Source organism: Candoia aspera, chromosome 4, assembly GCF_035149785.1.
Source record: "Candoia aspera isolate rCanAsp1 chromosome 4, rCanAsp1.hap2, whole genome shotgun sequence".
Lineage (NCBI taxonomy): Eukaryota > Metazoa > Chordata > Lepidosauria > Squamata > Boidae > Candoia > Candoia aspera.
The window spans coordinates 68,375,003-68,402,610 of NC_086156.1; the positions used below are offsets into that span (position 1 = coordinate 68,375,003).

Sequence of the window (27,608 nt, forward strand, 5' to 3'; positions counted from 1 at the left end):
AGTAAGGTAGTCACTTGGAGTTTTCCCTGATGTTGCTGTCATTGAGCTGCTTTACCTTCTGGAAATCTGCTGTAAAGTCATCTCACCTCTCTGTGCCCTTTTATATCAACAGAGGAGCAATTTAGGATATAAATATTTGACTTCTCAGATTATTTCTTAGATTATGGAATACAGTATTTCTTATGGTATTTCTTAGATCACAGAATACAAAAGACTACAAATTGAAACAGGCTACTATCTCAGGGGGAAAAACCTGTATTTTAGATGTAACTCTATGGGTGGCATAAATAAAAATGCTCTTTCATGTATTTTAGTTCACCAATTATCTCTTTGAGAAGAGAATCAGCTGAGCTCCTACTTAGGATCCTACTAATAGTTTCATTAGCAACAGTAAGAACAGACCACGGAACAACGGACTGGTTTAAGATTGGGAAAGGAGTGTGGCAGGTTTGTATACTCTCACCCTACCTATTCAACTTGTACGCAGAACACATCATGCGATGTGCTGGGCTTGAGGAATCCAAGGCTGGAGTTAAAATCACTGGAGGAAACATTAACTATCTCAGATATGCAGATGATACCACTTTGATGGCTGAAAGCGAAGAGGAACTGAGGAGCCTTATGATGAAGGTGAAAGAAGAAAGTGCAAAAGCTGGCTTGCAGCTAAACCTCAAAAAAAACAAGATTATGGCAACCAGCTTGATTGATAACTGGCAAATAGAGGGAGAAAATGTAGAAGCAGTGAAAGACTTTGTATTTCTAGGTGCGAAGATTACTGCAGATGCTGACTGCAGTCAGGCAATCAGAAGACGCTTAATCCTTGGGAGAAGAGCAATGACAAATCTCGATAAAATAGTTAAGAGCAGAGACATCACACTGACAACAAAGGTCCGCATAGTTAAAGCAATGGTGTTCCCCGTAGTAACATATGGCTGCGAGAGCTGGACCATAAGGAAGGCTGAGAGAAGGAAGATCGATGCTTTTGAACAGTGGTGTTGGAGGAAAATTCTGAGAGTGCCTTGGACTGCAAGAAGATCAAACCAGTCCATCCTCCAGGAAATAAAGCCAGACTGTTCACTTGAGGGAATGATATTAAAGGCAAAACTGAAATACTTTGGCCACATAATGAGAAGACAGGACACCCTGGAGAAGATGCTGATGCTAGGGAGAATGGGGGGCAAAAGGAAGAGGGGCCGACCAAGGGCAAGGTGGATGGATGATATTCTAGAGGTGACGGACTCGTCCCTGGGGGAGCTGGGGGTGTTGATGACCGACAGGAAGCTCTGGCGTGGGCTGGTCCATGAAGTCACAAAGAGTCGGAAGCGACTGGATGAAGAAACAACAACAATAGTTTCATTATGGAAAAGAGCTTTAGAAGAAGCAATCTGAAGAACAAAAATAGAAATCAGAATCTAATTTGAAGAACCATAATGGCTAAAATACAACCACAGTTGTATCCCAGATGAAACTCCACATGATATACTAGGACTTACTTCAAGTAAATATTGTAAGGGATTGTACTGTAAGAGCTTCTGGTAAGACACAACCAACTTATTGGGTAGGGCAATTTAGAAGAAAAGTTACCACCACCTAGGTTCTCAAAGCCTTCTACAAATCAAGCCCATTATAACACTACTAAATTCTTTAACCATTCTGCAAGGAATTTAAGTGCAGAAGAAATGTATACCTTTTAAAAACTGTGTTTGCTTGTCCTGTGAGTCATTGCGTAGTGCTGATGTGATAACACTAATCTCCCGCCATACCACTGGTTGATCTGGAAAATTTACAAACCTGAAATAAAGAATTGGGGAAGAGGGGGATTTCTACTTGAAATTATTCACGAACAGCTGAAATTTTTGCTATGAATAGCATACTACTAAAGTGAAAAGGTTTTGCCAAACTGGTCTCATTGACAGCAGTACAACTTATGCTAAGGAACAGCAAAAATTTTAACTGTCCAAAGCATCAGTGTTCAAAAACTGGCAAGCAAAAAAAAAAAAAAAGGACAATATGAAGATGACAAAGTTCATTGGTTGAGGTATAAAGAAGGGGGAAATAGAAACCAAATAGCTTTTTAAACTTTTTTTTAAAATATGCGTAAACAATAATAAGTAAAATACAGTGAATACGTCAGTATTAATTATTAAGCTTAAGAAAGAAATCTTTATTATATAACAAATAATTTAATGCATTTTGCAGTTATTTATCAATGCTACACTCAGCTCTAGTTGTAATTATCAACATTTTAGAAAACATAGTTAATATTAACATAACCTTTTTTCTTGGTCTTCAAAGGTTTATAAGTTATCTAAATCATCAGAGTGTCAATAATCTCTAGTCAATACCGTATAAATAACACTGTACCCAAATAATATAATGCACTACTTGTGTTTTATAATAATACAATAAAAAAAATAAAAAAACTCAGGAAGCTACCTACAGTCTTTTTATATAAAAGTCTCAATAGCATGACACATTCCAGTCATTTAAACAGTTTCTTCTAAGAATTATTGTGCTTGAAGTATATAATTTCAGTTTACTATCATAAAATGGATTAAGACACTTCTAGGCTAGCAAAAAATGTTATAATGAAGAATCATAATGAAAAAGCTGCAAGCCTGAGACATGTGAAATTTTTGGCTTTCTATGGACTGATAAAACTCTTTTTTAACAGGGCCAGCCCAGAAGCTTCTAGGACCCCAAAGCAACTCATGAAAGTATTCAATATTCCCTCCCTTACCAGTATTCCCCTACCTTTGAAGCTTGAAGTTCCATTAAGCCACTCTAGCTAACAATTCTATTCCCTTTTTTTCAGAGCCATCTAAGTATCAAAACACATTAGCAAATTCCATACATTAATTGCACCCTGGGTGAAGAATTTCCTTTGGTCCATCCTGAATTCATTGCTCATTCATATCATTAGATGACGAATTCTATCCATGCCATATATATGTTAGGTATTTTGTTCCCCAAAGTATCAGCATTTGGATCCAAAGCAGAAAATGTACTTTGACTCCAATGTGGGTGTACACATTATACCTGTCAGTGACAGTTAAAAGAAGCCTTGCCATTGCCTGGTGGCTACTGTGTGGTACTAGGGAAATGTATATCATCCTGGTACTGCATGGGTACCATGAGTAACCTGGAAAAAGCAAGGCTTCTGATAGGTACAAGCATACCCATGCTGAATCCAAAGCACCTTTCTCATACATCTTTATTTCATTTCCACACCTCCACAAACTTAGATGTCTTTCTTCTAAAAAAAATCTTACGAGATCCTGCTTGTCCATCATATTAGATTAATTTATTACAAGTAATCTTCACTTAACATCCATTTTTTCAGCAAACATTTGAAGTTATGAGTGTTGAAAAAATGGACTTGCAACAGGTCCTTGAACTTCTGACTGTCACAGCATTCCCACGGTCACTTGATGAAAATTCAAGCCAGCCCGCATTTACAACTGTCCCCCCTTTATCATCTTCACCTGCCTCCCCTCTGCTGGGGAGGTACCATGGCTCCGGGGCTTCTTCCTCACCAGCCACCCATGCACCCTCCTCTAGCCTCTCTGTACTCATGCTGCACTGGCCACCCGCACACCCCCTCCTCCAACCAGCAGCAGCCATTTACCTGGCTGCCAGCTTGCTTACAAGCCGCCTGGCACTTGCAACTTCCTGCCAGCTTCCCCATGGACTTCGGTTGTTGGACGCTGGCAGGAAGTTACAAGGAGGTTGCTTAATGGCCCACAAGAAGTTGCTTGACAACCCACGATCCTCACTTAATGATGGCAACAGGGACTACAGGGATTGCTGTCACCAAGTGATGCGGTCACGTGATATCACGCTTTATGACTGCATTGCTGAGTGATGGAAATTCCGGTCCCAATTACCATTGTTAACCAAGGACTACCTGTAGAGTAAGAAAGATTAGCACAGAGAAGTTTCTCACAGAAATACAATCACATTTGTCTCTATTACAAAACCAAGACATCCTGAATTTATCTTCAATATTCTGAAAGTACACAAATGTGTGCCATACCTAGACATTAACCTGCATTAAATAACAGATTATGTGCAGAACAGAAGGATATTAAACCAGACTAACATGAAGTACTGGCAATTTCAGCACTTTAAGAATGGAAAGGTAAGAGGTAGGTATGAAACTGGTCAGAGACTATGTACCCATGCCAAGAGCACAAATTTGTATTTTTACAAACTTATGGCCAAATGTGTCATTTAATATTCTTTCAATATTAACATCTGAAGGGGGAAAAAAATCTAAGATTGAAATTAACTCACTAGCATCTATTTCCACACCGAATTAAACCTGTCTTTCAGAAGTAATGGAGAGAAACCCACTAGTGTAAAAAAAAAAATTAGCATAAGCTGAAAAAACAAGAAACAAGTTTGCACCTTTGCTGACACAAATCTTACCTCCAGGCATAGGACACTTCAGAACTGCAAGAATGAATTATACAATTTTGGACTCTATTCCCTCTAAGAGCACATATTCCTTATAGGAGCAAATCTGCATTCTCTAGGAAAACTGGTTAAAACTTTTACCTCTTTCAAAGAGCAGGGACATGTTAGCCATGTCTTGGTGCAGAAGAATATAAAAGTAGCAGCCACACTTCTCTGAAGACCCAATATGGAATATGTGGTATGTGTCTCAGATTTCAAAGCTTGAAATATAACTCACAGATATTTAAAATGCCTTATTCATTGAACTGGATTCCTATTAATTGGCATCTGTAAGGTATTTTTCCGCAAAAATCATAATTTTAGTTACAATTACAATAAGAGGCAATTGTTCATAAAGCTATTCTCATGTTGAGCAAAGTTTCAGAGAGGAAGACTCGGTCATCTGCAGGTGAGAGAACAATCACATCTTATTATCAAATAGGTCAATTACAAATGAAGTAGCTATCCCATCCAGTCCTTATTTGGGAAAAATCCAGTAAAATATATCTTACATGTCATATAGCAATCTGCCTGCTGATGCTGTTCGCTCTGCATTCCTCTCAATGGAGTACATCTCATACTAGGAAACAAGAAAGAAGAATGTGAAGAGACAGAAAACAAATCCCTTCACTGAACCTCTCAGTTTTGCATATTTTTTCTACCTTAACATAACTAACTTCAGCAAAGGATCGTTACCTTGTCATGGTGCTGGAGCTTGAGCACCTCAATGATGCCATGAGCTGAACCGTGAAGGGCCACCCAAGACAGGAAGGTCATGGCAGAGAGGTCAGACTAAATGCGATCCCTGGGGAAGGTAATGGCAACCCATCCCAGTATTCTTGCTGTGAAAACTAAATGGATCAGTACAACCAGAGATATGTCGGTATACCATCGGAAGATGAGACCCCCAGGTCGGAAGATGGTCAAAATGCTACTGGGGAGGAACAGAGGAGGAGTTCAACTAGCCCGTGATGACGCAGCTAGCTCAAAGCCGAAAGGACGGCTAGCGGCCGACAGTGCTGGTGGTGAACAGCGAATCCGATGTTCTAAGGATCAACACACCATTGGAACCTGGAATGTCAGATCTATGAGCCAGGGCAAATTGGATGTGGTTATTGGTGAGATGTCAAGATTAAAGATAGACATTTTGGGCGTCAGTGAACGGAAATGGACTGGAATGGGCCACTTCACATCAAATGACCACCAGATCTACTACTGTGGACAAGAGGACCACAGAAGAAATGGAGTAACCTTCATAATTAATAGTAAAGTGGCTAAAGCAGTGCTTGGATACAATCCGAAAAACGATAGAATGATCTCAATTTGAATTCAGGGCAAGCCATCTAACATCACAGTGATCCAAATATACGCCCCAACCACAGATGCTGAAGAAGCTGAAGTAGAGCAGTTCTATGAGGATCTGCAGCACCTACTGGACAACATGCCTAAAAGAGACGTTATTTTCATCACAGCAGACTGGAATGCTAAGGTGGGCAGTCAAATGACACCTGGAATTACAGGTAAGCATGGCCTGGGAGAACAAAACGAAGCAGGACATAGGCTGATAGAATTTTGCCAAGACAACTCACTCTGCATAACAAACACTCTCTTCCAACAACCTAAGAGACGGCTTTATACATGGACTTCACCAGATGGACAACACCGAAATCAGATTGACTACATCCTTTGCAGCCAAAGGTGGCAGACATCTATACAGTCGGTAAAAACAAGACCTGGAGCTGACTGTAGTTCTGATCACGAACTTCTTATTGCACAATTTAGGATCAGACTAAAGAGATTAGGGAACACCCACAGATCAGCTAGATATGAGCTCACTAATATTCCTAAGGAATATGCAGTGGAGGTGAAGAATCGATTTAAGGGACTGGACTTAGTAGATAGTGTTCCGGAAGAACTATGGACAGAAGTTTGCAACACTGTTCAGGAGGCAGCAACAAAATACATCCCAAAGAAAGAGAAAACCAAGAAGGCAAAATGGCTGTCTGCTGAGACACTAGAAGTAGCCCAAGAAAGAAGGAAAGCAAAAGGCAACAGTGATAGGGGGAGATATGCCCAATTAAATGCAACATTCCAGAGGTTAGCCAGAAGAGATAAGGAATTATTTTTAAACGAACAATGGTCGGAAGTGGAAGAAGACAATAGAATAGGAAGGACAAGAGACCTCTTCCAGAAAATTAGAAACATCGGAGGTAAAATCCAGGCCAAAATGGGTATGATCAAAAACAAAGATGGCAAGGACCAAACAGAAGAAGAAGAGATCAAGAAATGGTGGCAAGAATATACAGAAGGATAACAATATCAGGGATAGCTTTGACGGTGTGGTCAGTGAGCTAGAGCCAGACATCCTGAAGAGTGAGGTTGAATGGGCCTTAAGAAGCATTGTTAATATCAAGGCAGCAGGAGACAATGGCATCCCAGCTGAACTGTCCAAAATCTTGCGAGATGATGCTGTCAAGGTAATGCATGCTATATGCCAGCAAATTTGGAAAACACAAGAATGGCCATCAGACTGGAAAAAATCAACTTATATCCCCATACCAAAAAAGGGAAACACTAAAGAATGTTCAAACTATTGAACAGTGGCACAGTGGTAACTTATTCACATGCCAGTAAGGTAATGCTCAAGATCCTGCAAGGTAGACTTCAGCAATTCATGGAGTGAGAATTGCCAGATGGACAAGCTGGGTTTAGAAAAGGCAGAAGAACTAGGGACCAAATTGCCAATATCCGCTGGATAATGGAAAAAGCCAGGGAGTTTCAGAAAAACATCTATTTCTGTTTTATTGACTATTCTAAAGCCTTTGACTGTGTGGACCATAACAAATTGTGGCAAGTTCCTAGAGGTATGGGGATACCAAGTCTTAATGCCAGTTCTAAACCTGTAATACAGAAGAAAAGGACAGGGGGCAACCTGTTGCTCTTCTTGGAGAGGAAGCATGAATATTTAAATAATGAAAGCAATGATCTGACAATCCGTTTTCCCACAGAGATTCAAGTCTGAAGGACTATGAACTGTTTTTATTTCTACGAAAGGAGGCAGGAGAAAAATACCAAATAATATAAATAATACAATCTTGGATTTCTCCACTAAAGTCTCTTAAAGGAAGCTTTTTTCAATATTATCTCTTCAAACAAGGAAAAATACCCGTCAAAGGAAACGAAGATAGTCAAAGGAAATGAAGATCCAAACGAAAAGGACAAACTCCTTGCGCTTCCCAGCATCACAGGAAAGCGGCAGAAATGCGGTCGGAGGAGGTGGGGCTTGGCTGGAGAGAAGCTCCAGAAAGCAAGTAGAAAGGAGGCGTTCCTGACACCAACCAGCCAACCAACCTGAATGTTGAAGTCGGCAGGATAGAGACTCCGCGCGGTGATAAGCCAAGCCTTGGCGGCCCACAGGTCTCCTTGGACTAGTTCCCGGGCTCGCTTCACTAAAAACTCGCAGTCACCCTGGGCCGACATCTTGCAGGCCTTTAGAGCCCCGCGCATGCGTACATATGGTCCAGTAAGGACCGACAATCCATTACTTCCCAGAACCAATGAAATCGAGGAACAGTTCTGCGCATGCTTAATATCTGAAGTTAAGAGGTGCTTTTTATGGAACGAAGTAAACGTCAGATGGATTGAATATTTGATTTTCGTGTCAGGAGCCTTTCAGATTACTGTATAAGCCACTCTTTCCTTTCTGGAAATACATTTCTCAAGTACAGTCAGACTGTTCACTACAGTAACTCTGAAAGTATTCCCTGGGATTTTGTGTCCAAATTCTAGCCTCCGCTTCATCAAGCACATGCACAATCGGTTAATCCTGTATATGAAGTTTCCGAGTGACTTTTAAAAAGTAAAAGATTTATTAAAATAAGGAAAAATTTAAAATTGGGTTTGTAACTCTTCTTCTACCTGTTGGCCAGAGAGAGAAGCTGCTGTCTAAGCACAGCTACGTTGACATTCTGAACTTTTTCACTGTTTTATGTACTCTTGCTATTTACAACATGCTTCTAAAACGTTGCCATGATTTTAAAGTAAAGGTATTTCGCCTTATATGTGACCATGTAAGTGACAATTTACAGGCAACTCCTGTGTTTTAAAAGGGGTAAGTACATTCAAAGTGCCTTTCTTGATTCAGAGAAACCCAGACCGTTTGCAAGACATTGCAACAGTGATATAGGAGGATTCAAAGCAGAGTTGAGATTACTTCCGAAGTTCTAGCACAGGACTTCAAGAACTTGGATGGGAAAAAATTACAACTTTATTTTTACTAACCTCTAATAACTGAAATGTAGCTTTTCATTATTAATGTATGTAGGCAACAAAATAATTTAGGACCTCCAGACTCCAAAAATGTTTGTTGACTTCAATAAATTTCACTGCTAAAATTATTATATCCTATTACTATATTATTATATCCTAAAAAAGAGTATTGCCTTGTTATTGATTTATTTTATTATTGCTTTATTTAATTATTCAAATTTTGCTACCACCCATCTCCCCCAAAAGGGGATTAATTAATTTAATTAATTGATAAAGTTTATATATCACTATATTACATATTTGTTATTTTTAATATTTTGAGAACTGTATTTGAGCATACTGAGTTTCTTTTGTAATACCATCCACATCTATGTATTTTATTTTATGCATCTTTCTTTCCCCCCATTCTTTTATTAACTCAATACAAAAAACAAATAAAAAATACACAAAATTATAAAAGAAAACAAGAAAAGAGAGCTAAAAAGAGAAACAAAAACATACAAAACATATATTCATAGACATACATACATATATAAAGTTGTACTGTAAACATTTCAATGACTGGAAACCGTAATTCATTACAATCATCCATAGCTAATCTATATTGATAAGTTATTGATTCCTAAATTGCTGGTAACATCAATTCTGCAGATCACTGAATAGTTGAAGCCATGTTTGTCTTTCCAATGCTTAACAAAAAGTCTTCTAGCTGTAGGTAAGGTACAGAAAATTCACTTTCTTTGTCCAGATGTCAACTCCCATGTGATAGGAATAAACTTTAAAATAATATGAAAAGCGAGTTGCGACCAGCAGGACTCTGTCCAGAGACAGTCTGGTCAATTGAGTTGATCGAGGTGATAATATGAATACCTGAAAATATTGAATCTCAGAGCTGAGTTAATGCATTTAATAACTTCTTTCCTAAGTGGAACAATTGTTGGATACTGTAGAAACACATATTTAAATAAAGCATTAATTTCATTACATCTCCAAACTTTTACTCAACCCTTTTCTGTATAAATGCAATGAAGTCATTTCTGAGATATTACTTCTTGTTGAAAAAGATGTGATTTAAAATCTACTTAAGTTTTTGGTATTTTTTTAACATTTTAAAGATTTTAAAAATTATTTTAAAATGGCATTCTGGTAGCTCCCCCCCCCAACCTTCGGATGTTACAGGAGCGGTTAACCACTTTGCCAAATTTAATAAGAATAAGACAAATTCATCTTCTGCAGATATTGTATATTTTGCCTCCATTTTCCTGTCTCACTTGCTTCCCACTTGATTTAATCAATTGACCAATCTGATTGACCAGACTCTGGATAAACAACAGCAGTCTTGGCTCTCTAACTTAGCCAGGGATTGTCTTGTCTCCATTTGCTCTGCTTCCTCTTACTGACTGCTAGTGTAAATTTGGAGGTGACTGTGCCAGTACTAGCTCAGAAATAAGTAACTAAATAAGTAATAAGAAATAAGTTTTGGAAGAAATAAGTTGCCGGTGTGCTTTGTTCTGCCTAAATTGTACATAAGGTATTTAATGTCCTTTTTGTTTGGAAGCAAATTTATTTGGGAGCTCTTCCTTGTTGTAATTTGAAATTTGATAAATGCTCTCTTGCAATGTAAAAAGCAAACTACTATATCACCTATTTTCACTTAGATCAGTAGGATTTATTTCAGAGAACATAAGTTGGATGAGTTCTGCTGGTTGCCCTGAGATGCCCCATCATTCAAAAATTTCTAGAGTTATTGCTGAAAAAAGCACCATTAATCTGAGAAAAGAAAAAGGGAGGAGGAGGGAGCAAGTTTCCTTCCAGTCAGTGGAAAGGGTATGCCAAATTCATATTAGAAATCTCTCTTCAGCCAGGGCTGGCCAGTTTAACAACTCAGTTCCCTGTTCTGATTTGCACACTGAACTCTTTGACGAACAGAAAAATACCTCTCCCTGCCCCCTCTCATTTCCTCTGAAACTTGCCTGGGGCATTTGAAACTTGTGGGATTCTGCTCCCGCTCCTCCGTCAGAAGCAGGTTTATGTGATAATATTCTTCTTGACCAGTTCAAGAAGAATATTGGAGCTGCCTCTTCCCTTTCCTGTTTTCCATGTCCAAAAACTGGAAATGAGCACCAGTTTCTTACTGCCGATCCAGACCACCGACAGTACCTTAGCAAGTACGGCGCTTTGCAATCTGGTGACAGCTTGGCAGTACTCATATAGTACAGCCTGTGAGAAGTTGTCTTTAGTGTGGATTAAAAAGAGAAAGATTTCCATGATTTCTGGAGTGACTTATGCAAGATAATAAATTAACCTTATTTTGAAACAACTTGGAACAAAGCCACAGCTTGCGACTTCTGGAAGTTAGCATGGGCCAACACAGATCAGTGTATTCATGGTACTTACTTGCAATTTCGTAAGTAACAAAGAATTTAAAAAGTTAATTTTCATTCTTCACCTCTAGTAACTTTGGTATTCTGTATGTGTGCTGGTATGTATTTTTTAGCAAGAGTTATAGCAGATGTTCATTTCAAACTTTTTTGTTCTTGGCTTCCTAATCAAAACAATGCCATAATTTTCAGTGCAAAAAAGATTACTTGCTTATAACTGAGGTGCATTTATTAACCTTTTTTAAATACAATTATGTTATAATCAACTACATATTTTTTAAAAATCTTGTATTTCAGTTTAAGATACTTTCAGGGAAATATGCATGCTTATTCAGAACCAAGTTCTGTGTTCAGTGATTTTAGGATAGTTGCATTAAAACTTGGGATATGATTGTCTACAGTACAGAAAAGACTTCAACTTGGGTAGGAGACTTTTAAAACCTGTTGCAAATTGATCATACCTTTTTGGTGAGTGGATTTTGGAGATTCAAGAAGATAGGCAAGAGCAACAAAAATGTTTTCAATTTTTCACCTGTGAAAAACGTTTGTATCAAATGCATTTTTATTAAGCATGCATAGCTATTTCCTGTAGTATTGAAAATAAACTACATGACTTATAGAATGTTAAGAATTGGCCAATTTAGGAACCATCATGCAAACTCCAGTTTCCATAATTATGTACATGCTTCCTGGATTTCAGCTGTTCATAATATGATTGATTGTATAGTTATGAGAGAAAAAAAATATTTAGAAAAGTGTACCAGATTTGCAGAACAAAAATGAGTTTCCTTCATTTTATTACTTTGTTTGATGTAAGAGAAAAGGATCTAGGTGAGGTAAGCATATGACTAAATATATATAGAAGTTATGAACCAAAATGTATGTTGAGGCTTTATATAGTCTGATTCACAATTTGTCTAGGTTTCATAGACAGAGAGTCAGTGTGATGTAGTGGTTAAAGTACACACTTGATTTTAGCAAGAAGTCAAGAAGTCCAGTTGCTGTAAAAAAATTGACAATAAATTATTTGACAGAATACCTTGGATGGGACAAGCTCTCATAAGGATTTAAAAGCATTTTATACAATTTGTGTTTAATCTTTGATTTTAAATAAAGAGTTATGTATAATTAAGGTGTTGGACTAGTGCTAAAGAGACCTAGATTCTAGTCCACCCTTAACTACAGAAGCTCATTGGGAAACTTTGGGCCAATCACTCTCTCTGAACCCAACCTACTTCACAGGATGGTTGTTGTGGGGAAAAATAAGAGAAGAGAGTGCTGTCTACACCACCTTGAGCTCCTGAATGAAAAGGTGGGATTAAAAAAAATTAACAAATGATGAAAATGTCTTAAGTGCCAGAAAAATAATTAAGAGACAGTGTGGTGCTAGGATGTGGGTCTAGGACAGCCTAGGTAAAGGAGAAGCTGCCAGAAATCTTGTAGGGCTGCTGTGCAGATTATTCTAGGCTCCTATTGGATAAAGTTGCTTGGATTTGCTTGTCAGATTCCCTGATCAAAGGTTTCACAGAAACCCTTATCAGGGCATCTCCCATCATGTCATTCTCTAAGGTTGCCGGCTGGGAGGGGTGTGTGAGGTTGGAGTGTAAAGGGGTTGTTTTGGCTATGGAGCACATCAAGGACATGAGGTTGAGATACGGCAGGAATACCATCTGGATGGGAGCGGGAGTGACATGCTTCATGGGAAAGGGGACTAGCTAAGGGAATGTAGTTTAAATTAGGTTTTGGTGGGAATTCTTTATTCACGGCTTGCCTTCTGTACTGTTCATTACACTTCATTAAAACAGTTCAAAGAAATCCAGTTTCTTGACTGTGTGTGTGTGAATGCTTGAATGAGCAGGTGCTGACATTGCTCAGAGTTGGAATCCAGCTATACAGGTCCTATGGAGTTACCTGTGGCACAGTCATGCCCAGTTATTTGGGAGAGAGTTCAAACCTGTTGGCCCTGATGAAGTGGACAGTGTCATGAGTAAGGATGGCGAGCAGGGGGCTCCCATCCAGACTGTTAAGCGCATGCGTAGCACTGAGGAATTGGGCAGCCATTCAAAGAGACACCGATCGGGACCGCCTTAACCTTTGGGGTTTATATGTCTGGGTTTTTCCCACGCTTCTTCAGTTTGTTAGGATTCCTGTTATGTACAAGCAATAAAACATTAGAGACCAGTTCCTTGTCTCAGCGTGGTTCCTGGCTGTTAGGACATCAATCCTAACAAACTCCTACTCCCATCGAAAGAGGGAGGAACAAGAAATTAAGGAGAGACATTTGGAAATGTCTTCAGAAAATCAAGAAATGCGGCTCGCCATCCAACAATTGGCAGCAGCCTTGCAACAACACCAACAACAAGTAGATCTCCAGATCAACACATTACAAGCTGCCATGCTACAGCAGTTACAACAACCAGTTCCAATTAACCCACAACCGGCGCTGGCAGCAGCACCTCCGCCAGTAGTCTTGAGATCCCAGGGCAGTCTACCAGAGAAGTTTGGAGGAGAAGCAGGACAGTTGAGAACCTTTCTCACACAGTGCACTATGTTTTTCGACAGCAGACCGGCAGAGTTCCCCACAGACAGAACCAGAGTCACCTTCATCCTAAGCCTGCTAAAGGGACCAGCAGCCAAATGGGCTATTCCCATGGTGGAGAACAACGACCCGATTCTCAACGACTACCAGAACTTTTTGGCAGGGTTCTGAGCACACTTTGATGACCCGATCAGAGAGGCCACTGCCAGCCGGGAAATTCGGAAGCTCAAGCAAGGTAACAAGAGGGTGGGAATCTACATTGCTGATTTCAAGTTGTTAGCAGGAGATCTAGACAGGAATGAGAGTGCATTAAAAGACCAATTCAAACAGGGGCTGGATGAGGAAATTAAGAATGAATTAGTGCGCCAGGGAACACCAGCTACCCTAGAAGCCTTATATCAGTTGTCGGTGGTCATAGATGCCAGGCTAGAAGAACTCAGACAGATGCAGCCGGGGAGAAACAGGACCCTCAGAGCGTTTCCAGGATTTCCAGCTCTCTCCGTGGCATCCACTCACTCAGCACCAGAGGAGCCGATGCAGATTGGGGCGAGCAGGAGGCTGAATTCCGAGGCTGAGAGGCAGAGAAGGAGAGAGAGAGAGCCCTTTGTTTCTACTGCGGAGCCCAGGGGCACATGGTGAGAGCTTGCCCAGCGAGAGGCCAAGCAACATCAGTAAGACCCCCAGGGCAAGCAGCTGAAACAAGAGCCATCTCCGCCTCTGCTTCCAACCAGGGAAACTCCATCGGTCTCCCTCCACAGAGCTCAGCAGGGAGACCATCAATCAATTAAGGAGGGCTCATTCCGAGGATTCCAGGCAAGCCTTTTACTACTTACCCATAATAATGCACGTCAGCCCAGAGCACCAGGCCAAGCTAGAAGCCATCGTGGATTCTGGAGCTTCAACCAATTTTATTGATGTGCAGACTGTACATGATTTCAACATCCCGACCAGAGAATTGCCATGTCCCATAGAAGTGGAGACCATTGACGGCCAGCCCCTCAAGGCAGGGCCGATTAGAAGGCTCACAGAACCGGTGCAACTGACAACGGGAGACCACACTGAGTGGATCCAGCTTTATGTTATTGCATCGCTTAATGTGCCTGTAATCCTAGGCACGCCTTGGCTGAGGATCCACAACCCGTTGCTGAACTGGACTACGGGAGCAATCTCCTTCCCAGCTAAGGAATGCCAGCACCACAAGATTCAAGCCACTATCCACTCTCCAGCAACCAACGCAGTCACGGAAGCAGGGGGGGTCCAGTTGCCAGCCAAGTATGCAGATTTCGCAGACGTTTTCAGCGAAAAAGAGGCCACGGCACTACCCCCCCATAGGGACTGTGATTGCACCATTGAGTTGATACCAGGAGCCAGGGTTCCAGCAAGGAAACAATATCCCATGTCTCCCAAGGAACTAGCCACCTTAAAGGATTACTTGGACGCTAATCTCCAAAAGGGGTTCATCCGACCATCTACGTCCCCAGTCTCTGTTCCTACCTTCTTTGTACCAAAGAAGCCTGACCCGTTGGCACCTGCAACCCAGGAGACACCCATGAGAGTGGTCCACGATTTCAGTTCCCTCAATAAAATAACAAAAAAAGAATCCTATCCTCTGCCTTTAATCTCGGATCTGCTAGACCGCTTACAGAAGGCACGCATTTTTACCAGGTTGGATCTCAGGAGTGCGTACAATCTGATCCGGATGAAAGAGGGGCACGAATATCTGACTGCCTTCAACACCAGGTTTGGTAAATTTGAGTACCTTGTTATGCCCTTTGGCTTGTCTAACACAGGAGCCATATTTTCCAGATGTATGAATCAAGTTTTCTCTGATTTACTAGATAAGTATCTGGTCATTTATCTAGATGACATATTAATTTTCTCTGAGGATGCTACAACTCATGTAACCCATGTACGTAATGTCTTGCAAAGACTGAGAGAGAACAGGCTGTTTGCCAAGCTAGAGAAGTGTGCCTTTGATTTAACTGAATTACATTTCCTGGGCTATAAAGTATCAACAGAAGGCATATCCATGGATCCTTCTAAGGTCCAGGCAATTCTCTCTTGGCCACCTCCCTGAAATGTTAGAGGTACAAAGATATCTAGGATTTTGCAATTTTTATAGGCGGTTTACAAAAAATTACAGTGATAAGGCTAGACCCCTCACACAGCTTTTGAAGAAAGGATCAAAATTCATTTGGGGGGAGAGACAGCAAGCAGCCTTCCAAGAATTTAAGCAACTCTTTGTATCCCAGCCGCTGTTAAGACACCCTGATACCACGAAGCAATTTATAATGCATTCAGATGCTTCAGATATTGCCATTGGGGCAGTATTATTGCAATATACAAACAAAACCGAGAGTACATTGCTTCCTTGTGCCTTTTTTTCATGCCTGCTCTCACCAGCAGAGAGAAACTATGATGTTTTTAACAAGGAGTTGCTGGCAATTAAAGCAGCATTCCAAGAGTGGAGGCACTGGCTGGAAGGTGCAGCCCTTCCTGTGAAAGTTTGTACCGATCACAAGAATTTACAGCTTCTACAAAACACCAGATCCCTCACCCCACGCCAGATCAGATGGAGCCAGTTTTTCTCCCGTTTCAATTTTGTTATTTCTTATGTGCCCAGGGCGCAAAACTGCTTGGCAGACGCCCTGTCTCGATCCTTTCAGGCAACCCCCGCCACTCACCAGGAGGTACAGGCTACTATATTACAACCTCACAACTTTGATCAGTCTATGAGGGGGAGCCAAACAGAGATTTTAGCAGCAGGCAGACAAGCAGAGGACCTATTTACAAGAGTCAGAGCTCAGCAGCAACAGGACCCGTATGCCAGGGCCAGGATGGATGACCTCCAGAGGGCCCCGCAAGACACCGCCTCACCATTCAATGTGGAGGCAGGAATCCTCTGGCATAGTGGGCGATTATATATTCCTCCTTCATTGAGGGAAGAAGTACTGAGACTTTGCCATGACCACCAAACGGCAGGCCACGGAGGTGTTTTCAAAACTCTCCATAGAGCTCTGAGAGACTACTGGTGGCCTAAGATGGCTGCAGACATAAAGGGTTACATTGCTTCTTGTCACACCTGCAGATGAGCCAAGCCTCTCCCAGGGAAGCCCACAGGACTCTTGCAACCCCTACCCACCCCCAGTAGGCCTTGGGATACAATCTCCATGGATTTCATCACTGATTTACCCCCGGCCCAGGGGCTGACTTCCATACTAGTGGTGGTGGGCCTTTTCACAAAGATGGCGCATTTTATTCCTTGCAAGGGCCTCCCATCTGCACAGAGGCCCACAGTTCACTTCCAGGTTCTGGAGGGCCCTTTTCCAGTCATTAGGGGTCCAGATCCACCTGTCATCAGCGCATCATCCTGCCAGTAATGGGCAAGCCGAGAAAATTAACCAATGGTTACAGCAGTATCTCAGGTGTTACACCACTTATCAGCAAGACAATTGGCCAGCCCTGCTACCCATGGCAGAATTTACATATAATAATTCTGTACAGTCCTCTACCAAGATGTCCCCTTTCCAGGTACTCTACGGGGTTAACCCTCGGGTGTTGCCCACCTCCTCCCAGCAGGGAACTGTTCCAGCCGCGGCTGATTTTCTTAAAGAGCAACAAGCCGCACAGGAGTTGTTAAAGGAGCAGCTGAACAGGGCAAAGAGTGCTTACAAGAGGGCTGCAGATGCTCACAGACAAGAGGGGCCAGCGATTGCGGTAGGAGACAAAGTGTGGGTCTCTACCAAGTTTTTGAACTCTACCAGACCCTCCAAGAAATTGGACTCTAAGTTTGTGGGCCCTTTCAATGTGGCGCAGCAGATAAATCCAGTGGCTTATTGTTTACAGCTCCCAGTATCCATGAAAGTCCACCCAGTGTTTCACAGAGCCTTGCTAGCCAAAGACCCTCCCCCAAGTGCCTTGCGATCGCAACTGCCCCCCCCCCCAGTAATTGTGGAGGGGGAGGAGGAATACGAAGTTGAGGACATTCTGGACTCTAGGAGGAGGGGAAGGTGCATCCAATATTTCATACACTGGAAAGGGTACCCTGAGGAAGCGTGCACGTGGGAGAATGCCAGAGATGTACATGCTCCAGCACTGGTTCATCGTTTCCATCAGCTTTTTCCTCACAAACCCAAACCTCGTACTCTACCCGAGATTCCTCTTTCGGCTGAGCTGGCAGAAGAATTCCAAGCAGAAGAGTTCGTGAGTGTGCACCTCCCCCCCCCCCCCCGCCTGAAGCCTTGACTCCAGTTACAGAGGAGCACCAGCCACCTGGGCCAGAAGCGTTATCAGACCTGGAGAGCAGCACTGATTCGTCCTTGGAGGAGTTTTCCTTTGAAGACTTTCCATTGTTGCCCAGTTCCCATGGGACCTTAGAAGCAGACGGCGAATCTTATCAAGACTCTGGAGGGGAGGGGGCTGAAATGGAATGTGAATCTGGAGGGGAGGGTGATGTCATGAGTAAGGATGGCGAGCAGGGGGCTCCCATCCAGACTGTTAAGCGCATGCGTAGCACTGAGGAATTGGGCAGCCATTCAAAGAGACACCGATCGGGACCGCCTTAACCTTTGGGGTTTATATGTCTGGGTTTTTCCCATGCTTCTTCAGTTTGTTAGGATTCCTGTTATGTACAAGCAATAAAACATTAGAGACCAGTTCCTTGTCTCAGCGTGGTTCCTGGCTGTTAGGACAGACAGGGTCCTCAGTGCTGTGAGCTCGGCCATCTGGGTCAGATCCCTGTCCCTTCTTGTTGATTAAGGTATCCTGGGATAGGGCAGGTGGTTGGGTCCATGCAGTTGTGAATACTTAGCAGGAAGAGGTGGTTCCATCCTCCTTGAAGGAGGTGGTTGTCTGCCTCTTCCTTAAGAGTTTGTCACTGGACCCAATGGATCTGAACAATTTTCATCCAGTCTCCAACCTTCCCTTTTTAAGGAAGGTTGTTGAGAAGGTGATTGGCTTACAGACCCAGAGGGCTCTGGAGGAAGCAGGTTATCTGGACCCTTTTCAGTCACAATTCACACTTGGTTATAGCACCAAGACACCATTGATCATGCATGTGGATGACCTCTGGCAGACTCGGGATGAGGGTAGTACATCCATCCTGGTGATCTCTCACTGGCTTTCAGTACATTGATCATGGTATCCTTCTGAGCTGGCTCAGGGGATTGGGAGTGGGAAGCACTGTGTTATGGTGCTTCTCCTCCTCTCTCCAAGGCTGGTTCCAGTCAATGTTGGTTGGGGGAAGAGGTCAAGCCTGAAGCCCCTGCCTACTCTTTCCCCACTCCTATTTAACATCTACATGAAGCCTCTGGACAAGGTCATCAGTAGGCATGGTATGTGATATCAGTATGCTGATGATACTCAGTTGTACATCCCTACCCCGCGTTGATAAAGCAATGCTGTCAAGGTCATTTCCCAGTGCCTAGAGGCTGTGAGAGTCTGGATGGGAGAGAGCAGGATTCAGCTCAACCCTGGCAAGACTGAGTGGTTGTGGGTCTTAAGGCCCCCTAGCTCTGGGTATTTTTCATCTTTAACTCTGCATGCGGGTGCACTTCCTCAGTAAGAGTTGGTGTGCAATTCAGGGGTCCTCCTGGACTCTCGCCTCCTGCTCAAATGGTAGGTGGCAGGTGTGGTCAGGGGTCTTCTGCACAGTTTCATCTTATGCACCAATTATGCCCATTCCTGGACTGGGAGAACTTGCTCATGGTGACTCATGCCTTAGGCACCTCTGGTTTGGATTGCTGTAATGAGCTGTACATGGAGTTGCCCTTGAAGAGCACTGGGAAGCTGCAGCTGGTCCAGAGTGCAGTAGTATGGGTAATTTTTGGCATTTGTCATTATGCCTATATAACACTGCTGCTCTACAACTGCACTGGCTCCCAGTAGGATTCTGTTCAAAGTGGGATAATACCACTTTCTAGGTATTACTAGGATTACAGTAAGTTAAGGTACAGTATGTAAAGCTCTTTGGGTACAAATGAAAAATATTAAAAGGTCTGTAAGTTCCATCTTATCCAGTCAGCAGTGCCATTTGCCCTACTTCACTGAGGAAAGATGTGATAGATCTGAAGAAGGTGATCTCATTTTGTGAACTGGTATTAATGAATATATACAGGGAAGTAAAAGATAGGTTTAGGGGTTTTGTTTGATTTTTTTTTTTTTTTTTAGTCAGAGACCAACTTAAACAGTCAAAACAAATGAAAGAAAACATTAGTATAGCATTAAAAACTTGAATCATTAACATTTGCAAAAAAAACCCTCCTCCATTGTTTCAAGACTTCTGTACCAAAGATTGTCTCTTTATTGCTGTTAAGCAAAATCTTTGCTATATTATTTGTACTTGAGTCCTTCTGATCTAGCACAAGAAAATTGCAGATCTTTGCTTCAACAACGGTGTAATATATCTTCCTTGAATTTTATCAAGGACATCACAGTTATGAACTCATGTTCAGGCTTATCCTATGCCAAAAGGAATGGGAAAACATTCCTTTTCTTACTTCTCCATTTGTATTGCATCTACAGTCACGAGTCCTGTAGCCCTGTTCAGGCTCCTTTGTTGCCTTTCGGGGAGGAGAGGTTGGGACAGTGCTCTTCTGTAACACATTTGTGAGGGTTTTGCAGACAAAATTGCTCCTATTTGCTCCTAGTTGGATGCTGCTTGGGCAGAGTTTGAAGTGGATACAGTCCTCTGTAGTGTAGCTCCACCACATGTCAGCTAGATTCAAGCCCCTTTTGGCTTCTCTGGGAAGTTGAATTCAAGAGATGGTAATGTCTCTTTGAGGGATAGTCTAGTGCCATTAGCCTTGGAAGAAGCAGCGATACACACCCTGTTGAAGAAGCCATCTCTTCATCTGGCCATAGCTGACAATATTTCACCCAAAATCCAATCTTCCCTTTCTGGGGAAGGTGTTAGAAGGTGTTGGTGAATCAACTACAAAGGCTCCTCAATGAAAGAGATTACCTATGTCCATTCCAGTCCGTATTCAAGGCTGGCATGGGAAGGCATTGTCACTTTGGCAGACAACTGCCAGGACTCCAAAAGTAGGAGCTGGGCCCCCTCAGCCCTATTAGACCTCTTGGAGGCTTTTGATACCATCATCAATAGTATCTTATCAAACTATCTGCAAGAGTTGTGAGTTGGGCTCAGTGTTTTACAGTGCTTCTGTTCCTATCTCAGGATATCATTTCTAACATGGGTAATGGGTGATGAGTGGTCAGACACATCATTACTCCAGTACAGAGCGCATCAGTACTCAACTCTCTCCCCATTGCTGTATGAAATCATTGGCAGTGGTCATCTCTCGGTTTGGGGTGAGGTATCATTACTGTGCTGATGATTAGTGTGCTCAAAACTATTGCAGGCCAAATTTAAGATGCTGTAAAAATCTTTACTTGGTGCTTGGAGGGTGTGAGAGTCTGGATGGTCCAAAACCAGCTCAGATTGAATCCCACGTAGGAGATGCAGAAACATTTTGGCCCATTGATAGCCCTGGTAATTGCTTTGGACAGGGTTGCCCTTCCACTGGGTGGGGGGCTGCAATGCAGGGATGGCTCCTGCTGAAACAGCAGGCAAAGCTGAGGGACTTTTTTGTAGTTTAGGCTGGTACTCCAGTTCTGTCTCTACCTGGACCTTGAAGCCCTAGTGACAGTGACTCATGCCTTTATTACCATATATCTAGACCATAGTAGTATGTTCTACATGGGACTGCCTTCAAAGAAGACCAGAAAGCTGCAATTGGTGCAGAATGCAATAGCCAGAATGATAGTGGTTAGCAAACCAGTGAGCTGCTCACTGCATATACAGAGCCATGGACGAAAATATTCAGAAGCTGTTACAACAACAAAAAGGGTAGAAGTTTTCCTTAAGCCCTGGGAAATAGTATTAGGAAGAGACTCGGCCTAGCTCTTCCCTGACTCACTTGAGGTATAAGAGGGAGAGGAGGAAAAACACAATCAGACTTGCAAGATTGTGTTAATATGGCCTATTTCAATAAAGCTTTGTTCTAGCCTTCATGTGGAGTCTGTTTCCTGATCTGGACAACCTTAAAGGGCTGACATTGCATTGGCTACAAGACAAGACAAGATACTTTATTTATAGACCAGCTCAAAAACAGAAGAAAACAAAATGTGAGACAGCAAATAAAAACCACAGTATAAGCTAATAAGTATAAAACTGGTCTGGTCAGGATGTGATATATTTTATACATAGTAAAACAAAACTTAGCCACATTGATGCATTGGCTATCAGTTAGCTTCTGAACCCAGTTCAAAGTGCTGGTTAAAAATGTGTATGGAATCTGTCCAGTAGAATCTGTCCAGTCCATAAATTCAAGCAAAGAGAGATTGCTTAAGGTCCTGTCCCATGAGAGGTCAAACATAATGGTCAAGACATTGGCCCAAAAGCAATTGGGACCCCTTGTTTTAGAACACTTTGTTTCCAGAGCTGTGTCAGGCACCTTCATTATTGGCTTTCCATAGAGTCATTAATAGTCCTGTTACAGTGGTGACTAATTCTTAGTTGTCTATCTGACGCTTTTGATATTGGGCCTTCTTTTTATTCTCTTGATGTTGACTCACATATTTGTTTTATTTTTAACTGGTAAACCTCCCAGAGTCTTTGGAGCTAGGCAATAAACTCCTGTAAATAAATAAGAGTGTAAGACGAGAATGTGTCCAATGAACTTGATTGTCCCCCATGCCACATGAACAAAGTTAATTTCTAACTCTGATAATTAAAGATGGAAAAATGTTACAGAGGGCCCAGGGGAATGCTCTTTTATGCTACTCTGTGGTCAGAACATAGAGATAGTAATTGTGTAGAGGGCATAGGGAATGGTCTTGTAAAACAGGAGGAAGAGCTGCTACCAAGGCAATGGTCAAATAAGAGGGTCTTGAGCCTGGGCCAAGAAAATAACCTGAGAAAATGTCTCAGACAAACCCCTCGCTAGTTCCCAGGAAGATGAAGTGAGGGAGGAGGAAGCACATTCAGACTTGCAAGATTCTGTTACTATGGCTGTTACAGTAAAAGTAGTCCTGGTGAGTATATGGCATTGGTTCCTTTGTCTGGTCCACCTTGTTGGGTTGACACTTTGGGCCCAATAGCAATGAAAATAATGACATGGAACTCAAATATTTTGAAGCTCTGTATCACTTTTTCTTTGTTTTAGGACCACTTTAGCTCTGTCTTCCCCCAGAGAAATTACAGACTGAGGTGAGAAATGGCAACCATTAAGATCTTGTATTAATGTTTTTCTCCATTAAGAGTGCAAGAAGTCAATCAGGGTTAGAGATGTTAAAGGAGTGTGACAAAAATATTAAATTTATCTGGTAAATTAAGACATGAGACCTGTGCCCTTGTCTTAAAGGCTTGTAAGATTCTAGGTGAAGAATAATGTTTGAAACAGATCAAGGCATTAAGAAAACATCCCTTAAAAATGTATTCTGTGTTGTCTCTAGCAGACAAAATTTAGTATTTGTACATGGACAAAGTTGAGCTTTATAAAACACTTGACTTATAGTCTTAGTCTCAAAAACAAGTAAAGCAGCTAGAAGTAAACCCTTCTGCCAATTTTTTACAAAACAGAAACATCTGCGGAGCTTCTTGAGTTACTGTCCTTAAAGAAATGTATTTGGGTTTTCCAGCAACATTGCATTAAAATAGATTTCTTGATACTTAAAAGTTCAATTTAATATTTAAATATTTAAATATTTAAATATTAAATGCATTAATTTATTAAATATTTAATTTAATATTCATCAATCATTCAGTTTCAGCTATGGAAAGTCAACAAATGTGAAACACTGTAGATTGAAGCAAGTCTTGGGACATATTTCCACAATATGTTGACAGAGAAAAAGTAGGTTATAAGAGTATACATAATAGTTTAATTTCCCACATGCCATTTTATAGCCAAGATTTAACTTAGTTAAATCCAGATGCTATAGATAGGGTTTGTTGGTGACAGTGTTCAAGTCGGAGAGATCTAAGATGACCATATATTTAGAATTCACACAGTATGGTGAGTCTGAAACCGTGGATAAAGATCAGCATATAGCAATTTAAATTGAAATGTGTCCTAATCTAGATGTCACTATAACTCAACTAATCATAGAAAATGAATTGTGAAGAGATCAAGCACTTGAAGATGCTGAATGTATCTCTGGATATTCCCCCAGTTGAGATTGAATCCAGACAAATGGCTGGTATAGCAACAGGAAAGGAAATCTGAATAAGAACTTGCGTATTTAAGAGGGTATAGCTCTTGGTAACTTTTTGACAGTTTATGTTTGGGAAATTTGCTAACCACTAAATGCTATTGCTTTCAAAAACAAATACAGTATTTATCCAAATCGGTGTACCTTATACTTGTAGTACAAATAAGCCGTTCATAGGCATCCAGCTTTTATCAGTGGTGTCAAAGGCATAATTGTGCAAAAATGAAGTGTGTCAATGCAGCTGTATTTCATGGTCCATGCTGACCTTATTCGATAAATACCAGAAGCTACTGTACTCTAGACTAAACGTATGGGCATTTGGCAAATAGATAAAGCATTAAAAGTTTTTATGCCATTGGCACTCATACAGGATGAAGGAAAGAAAGGTAGATCTTCAAGTGCTGCAAAGAAGCAGTATTTCATCTTATAAGAAATATTCAGTATGTTTTGACTATAGGACTTATTCAAGGGCATTGAAACAGATGCCACATTCTTGAAAAATTACATAAAATCTATACTTCTAATAATACTAAAATAAGTTCTAAATATCCTAGAAAGTTTAAATGATAGATTATTGCTAAAACAGATAAAATGTACAGGTCACTATCTATTATAAAATACTATAATTAACATGCAGAAGTCTGAAAATTGGAGAGGATAGCATATGAAGGTGACTTCAGCTGAATTAGTGCACTTTTTCCTGTTCTGATTGGCAGAAGCTTTCCATGACTCCAGGCAGAAGTCTTTCCAATTACCCGCTACCAGGTTCTTTTAAGTGGAGATGTCAGAGATAGAATTCAGAACGCTCATTGTTCAAGGCAGTGACCTTGAGCTTTAAGCAATGGTCTTTTTTGCTTTTCAAAGATGAACAACAAGTCAAGATAAGACGAAGATGAGAAATCAGTCATGTCATGGAGCTACATGCAAGGGTTTTACTCAAAAGGTAGGGCAGATAAGGGCTTGAGAAGAGGGGAAAATAAAAAATGCTCTAGAAAAATTAACAAAACACAGATACACAGCAAAATAGGTATATTGACATATTTAAAGTAAAGATAACAATCAGCAACTTTTTCTAAAATCACTAAAATGTCTTAAAACCTAGGTAAATGCAGTCTCTTAGTCAGATCTGTATGTTGTAACAAGTCAGATGTGAATCAATCACACCAGTCAGTGACTGCTTCTTCTGAAGATGGGTTTCTTCATGCAGGAATGAATCCAATATGTCTTTGCTTTGGCTTTCAGATCACTCTCTCTCTGTTGTGGGTAATTATCAAAACTTTACCAGGATCAATAGACATCCTTCAAATGCCAACACTGGCCTTTCAATGAAGCTTTTGGTACTGCTGCTAAATGACCCTGCAACATTGTCCAGTTGTCAAATATTACTGTAAATACATGCTATATTGAAATTAAACAAAAACTGTTGTATCCATGTGTATAGCTTCTGAACTGAGTTCTAAAAAGGCTGCAGGAAATTTCAGTCTGTTACAGGAATGTGGGTACTACCAGCTGCTTAGCAGATGATGGTTCGTCGTGGGACAGTAGCATGGCTCCCTCGGATAGTAGTTCTGCTTGTGTTCCTCTGCTGTGCAGCATCTGTGTTCTACATGTTGACTTGCACTCCAAGAGGTAACCATCAGCAACCTGCATTCCTCAGCGTTAACAGCCCAACAGGAAAAGAGGAATATCAGGCAATCCTACAAGAAAGAGAAGAGCATTACTGGGATCACATCAACAGTCTGAAGAGGCAGATTGCTGAGCTGAAGGATGAGCTTCAGAAAAGGAATGAACAATTGAAGAACATGCAAGGTCATGATACTGACTCACTGGGGGTTAGACTAGACCCAGGGAACTCTGAGAAGTCCCAGAAAGCCCTGTTGCAGTTCCTCCATTCCCAGATAGACAAAGCAGAAATACATACTGGCATCAAGCTATCCACTGAGTATGCTGTACTGCCCTTTGAGAGCTTCACCCAACAAAAAGTGTATCAGCTGGAGATGGGACTTACACGTCATCCTGAGGAGAAGCCTGTGAGGAAGGACAGGAGGGATGAATTGGCAGAAGCGATTGAGTCAGGCCTGGAGATTTTAAATAGTCCAAAGAGTAACAGCAACACACACCATCGAATGTACTCCATCTCTGACTTCACAGAAGGTGTGTTTTCTGGGAAGTCACTTAGGAATGAATGAAGAAAGTGTGCATGGGGATGTCTGAAATGCATATTTCTGTCCTCAGAAGGCTGTTCATAAGTTTCACTGGGCTTATTCCATTGTCCCTTCATGTGTTTTCTCAAATAGCAAAAAGGGAAAAAAGCATCTAGAATGTATGAGCATCGCACAGTAGCAGAGGGCCATTCCACATATTATCTTAAAACAAACTGATTTGCTGTTGGGCATATGGCAACTATGATTGCATGTATAGGTACTGAGAGATCATTTCTTGTATTATGAATCTGTCTCGCCATTAAGAGCTGCTCAATGCTCCTACTCTCAGGGACTATATTCATTGCTCCCAAGCTATGGAGTGCACTCCTGAAGGAGTTGCATTTGGCCTCTAGTCTCCCATCTGATTTTTAAATTATTTCAAATGTTTTTCTTATATAAAAAAGGAAAGAAGGAAGGAAAGAGTGAACACAAAGGCGATTAGATACTAAACAAAATTAGTAGTATCTAATGTCATCCCCACTAGGTAGACCAGACCAGAAAATCAACTCCAGAGGAAGACTAATACTACTTTTATTGAGATTGACTATAATAACAGAATGTTGTAATTCTGATTGTGTTGTACCTCCTCTTTCTTATAGTTCAGTGAAGTAAGGAGGTGCCTGCCTGAGCTGCTTCCAAATGCTGTCTTGCTCTGGACTTTAAAAATGCTTCAGCCCCCTTTGCCTAAGCAACAGATTCTGCATTATCTCCATCAAGATCACTTTCCTTATTCTCTACGTATTTATGTTATGCAATTAAATTATTTACTTGTATTTCATCTTTCTTAAGAATAGAAATAAAAACATAAGCTGATGTACAATCTAGATGTTCTCAAAGAGGACACTTAGTGGTAAAATGCTTTTCAAATATAAAAAGAGAAGTGAGTTCTTTAGACTATTATATTCAAAAGGAAAATGGGTCCTCCTTTCATCTTGCAGAAACACTTTTTTGCAATCATGAAAATGCACAATATCTATTGTCCTCTTGTTAGTTTTCAAACTGTTGGTGTATAAACCAAGATAAGATAAGCATCTATAAAAACCAAGATGATAAAAAAGAAACATGTTTTGCCAAGCGTTTAATTATTCATGTTAGTATTCCATTTACGGTTTATGTATTATGTAAGTTTAATTGTTTGCCACTTTCTGGTTTGATCAAAAGCGGGATATGGATTTAATTGAAACAAACAAATAAATAGAATTACAATAAATCTCTATGGGCAAGATACCCATTGATTGTTTCACTGAGACATTACATCTTTAGGTGTATACTTTAAAATATTGACTTCTAAACTGGGAGATTATTCTAGTTTTTGAAAACCGATTAAAATTTGCCTCCCTCTTCCTTCCCCTGGGGCAAACAAGAACAGTCAGCTTGTATATATCTTAGCGATTACAGCCCTTAATAACTGTTACAATTTTATTAACTGCTGATGAAGAGATGATATTGGTATACATTTGCCTGAATAATCAGCCTTTTCTCTAAATATCCCCATTTTCTTATAAATATCAGATAAAAGAAAAGCTATCTGAAAAAAAACTA

General features: G+C 41.0%; 2 protein-coding genes across 5 annotated transcripts in view; one reads left to right on the forward strand and one right to left on the reverse strand.

The window, feature by feature from the left end:
- Positions 1–7,957, reverse strand: part of INTS10 (integrator complex subunit 10) — a 45,437-nt gene extending 37,480 nt beyond the window's left edge. For 2 of the 4 annotated variants that reach the window (XM_063300358.1, XM_063300363.1), the window contains exons 1-3: positions 7,810–7,957; positions 4,971–5,038; positions 1,688–1,791 (exon numbers count right to left, since the gene is read on the reverse strand). In XM_063300358.1, the coding sequence (XP_063156428.1) occupies positions 1,688–1,791; positions 4,971–5,038; positions 7,810–7,938 (301 nt within the window). In that variant the 5' untranslated portion in view covers positions 7,939–7,957. Of the gene's footprint in view, positions 1–1,687; positions 1,792–4,970; positions 5,039–7,809 lie in introns of those variants that run through there. The other 2 variants (XM_063300359.1, XM_063300362.1) reach the window with 2 other exon arrangements.
- A 3,058-nt stretch (positions 7,958–11,015) lies between these two features.
- Positions 11,016–27,608, forward strand: part of CSGALNACT1 (chondroitin sulfate N-acetylgalactosaminyltransferase 1) — a 35,988-nt gene continuing 19,395 nt past the window's right edge. The window contains exons 1-2 of the mRNA XM_063301964.1: positions 11,016–11,134; positions 25,105–26,016. Coding sequence (XP_063158034.1) covers positions 25,383–26,016 — 634 coding nt within the window. The 5' untranslated portion in view covers positions 11,016–11,134; positions 25,105–25,382. The remainder of the gene's footprint in view (positions 11,135–25,104; positions 26,017–27,608) is intronic.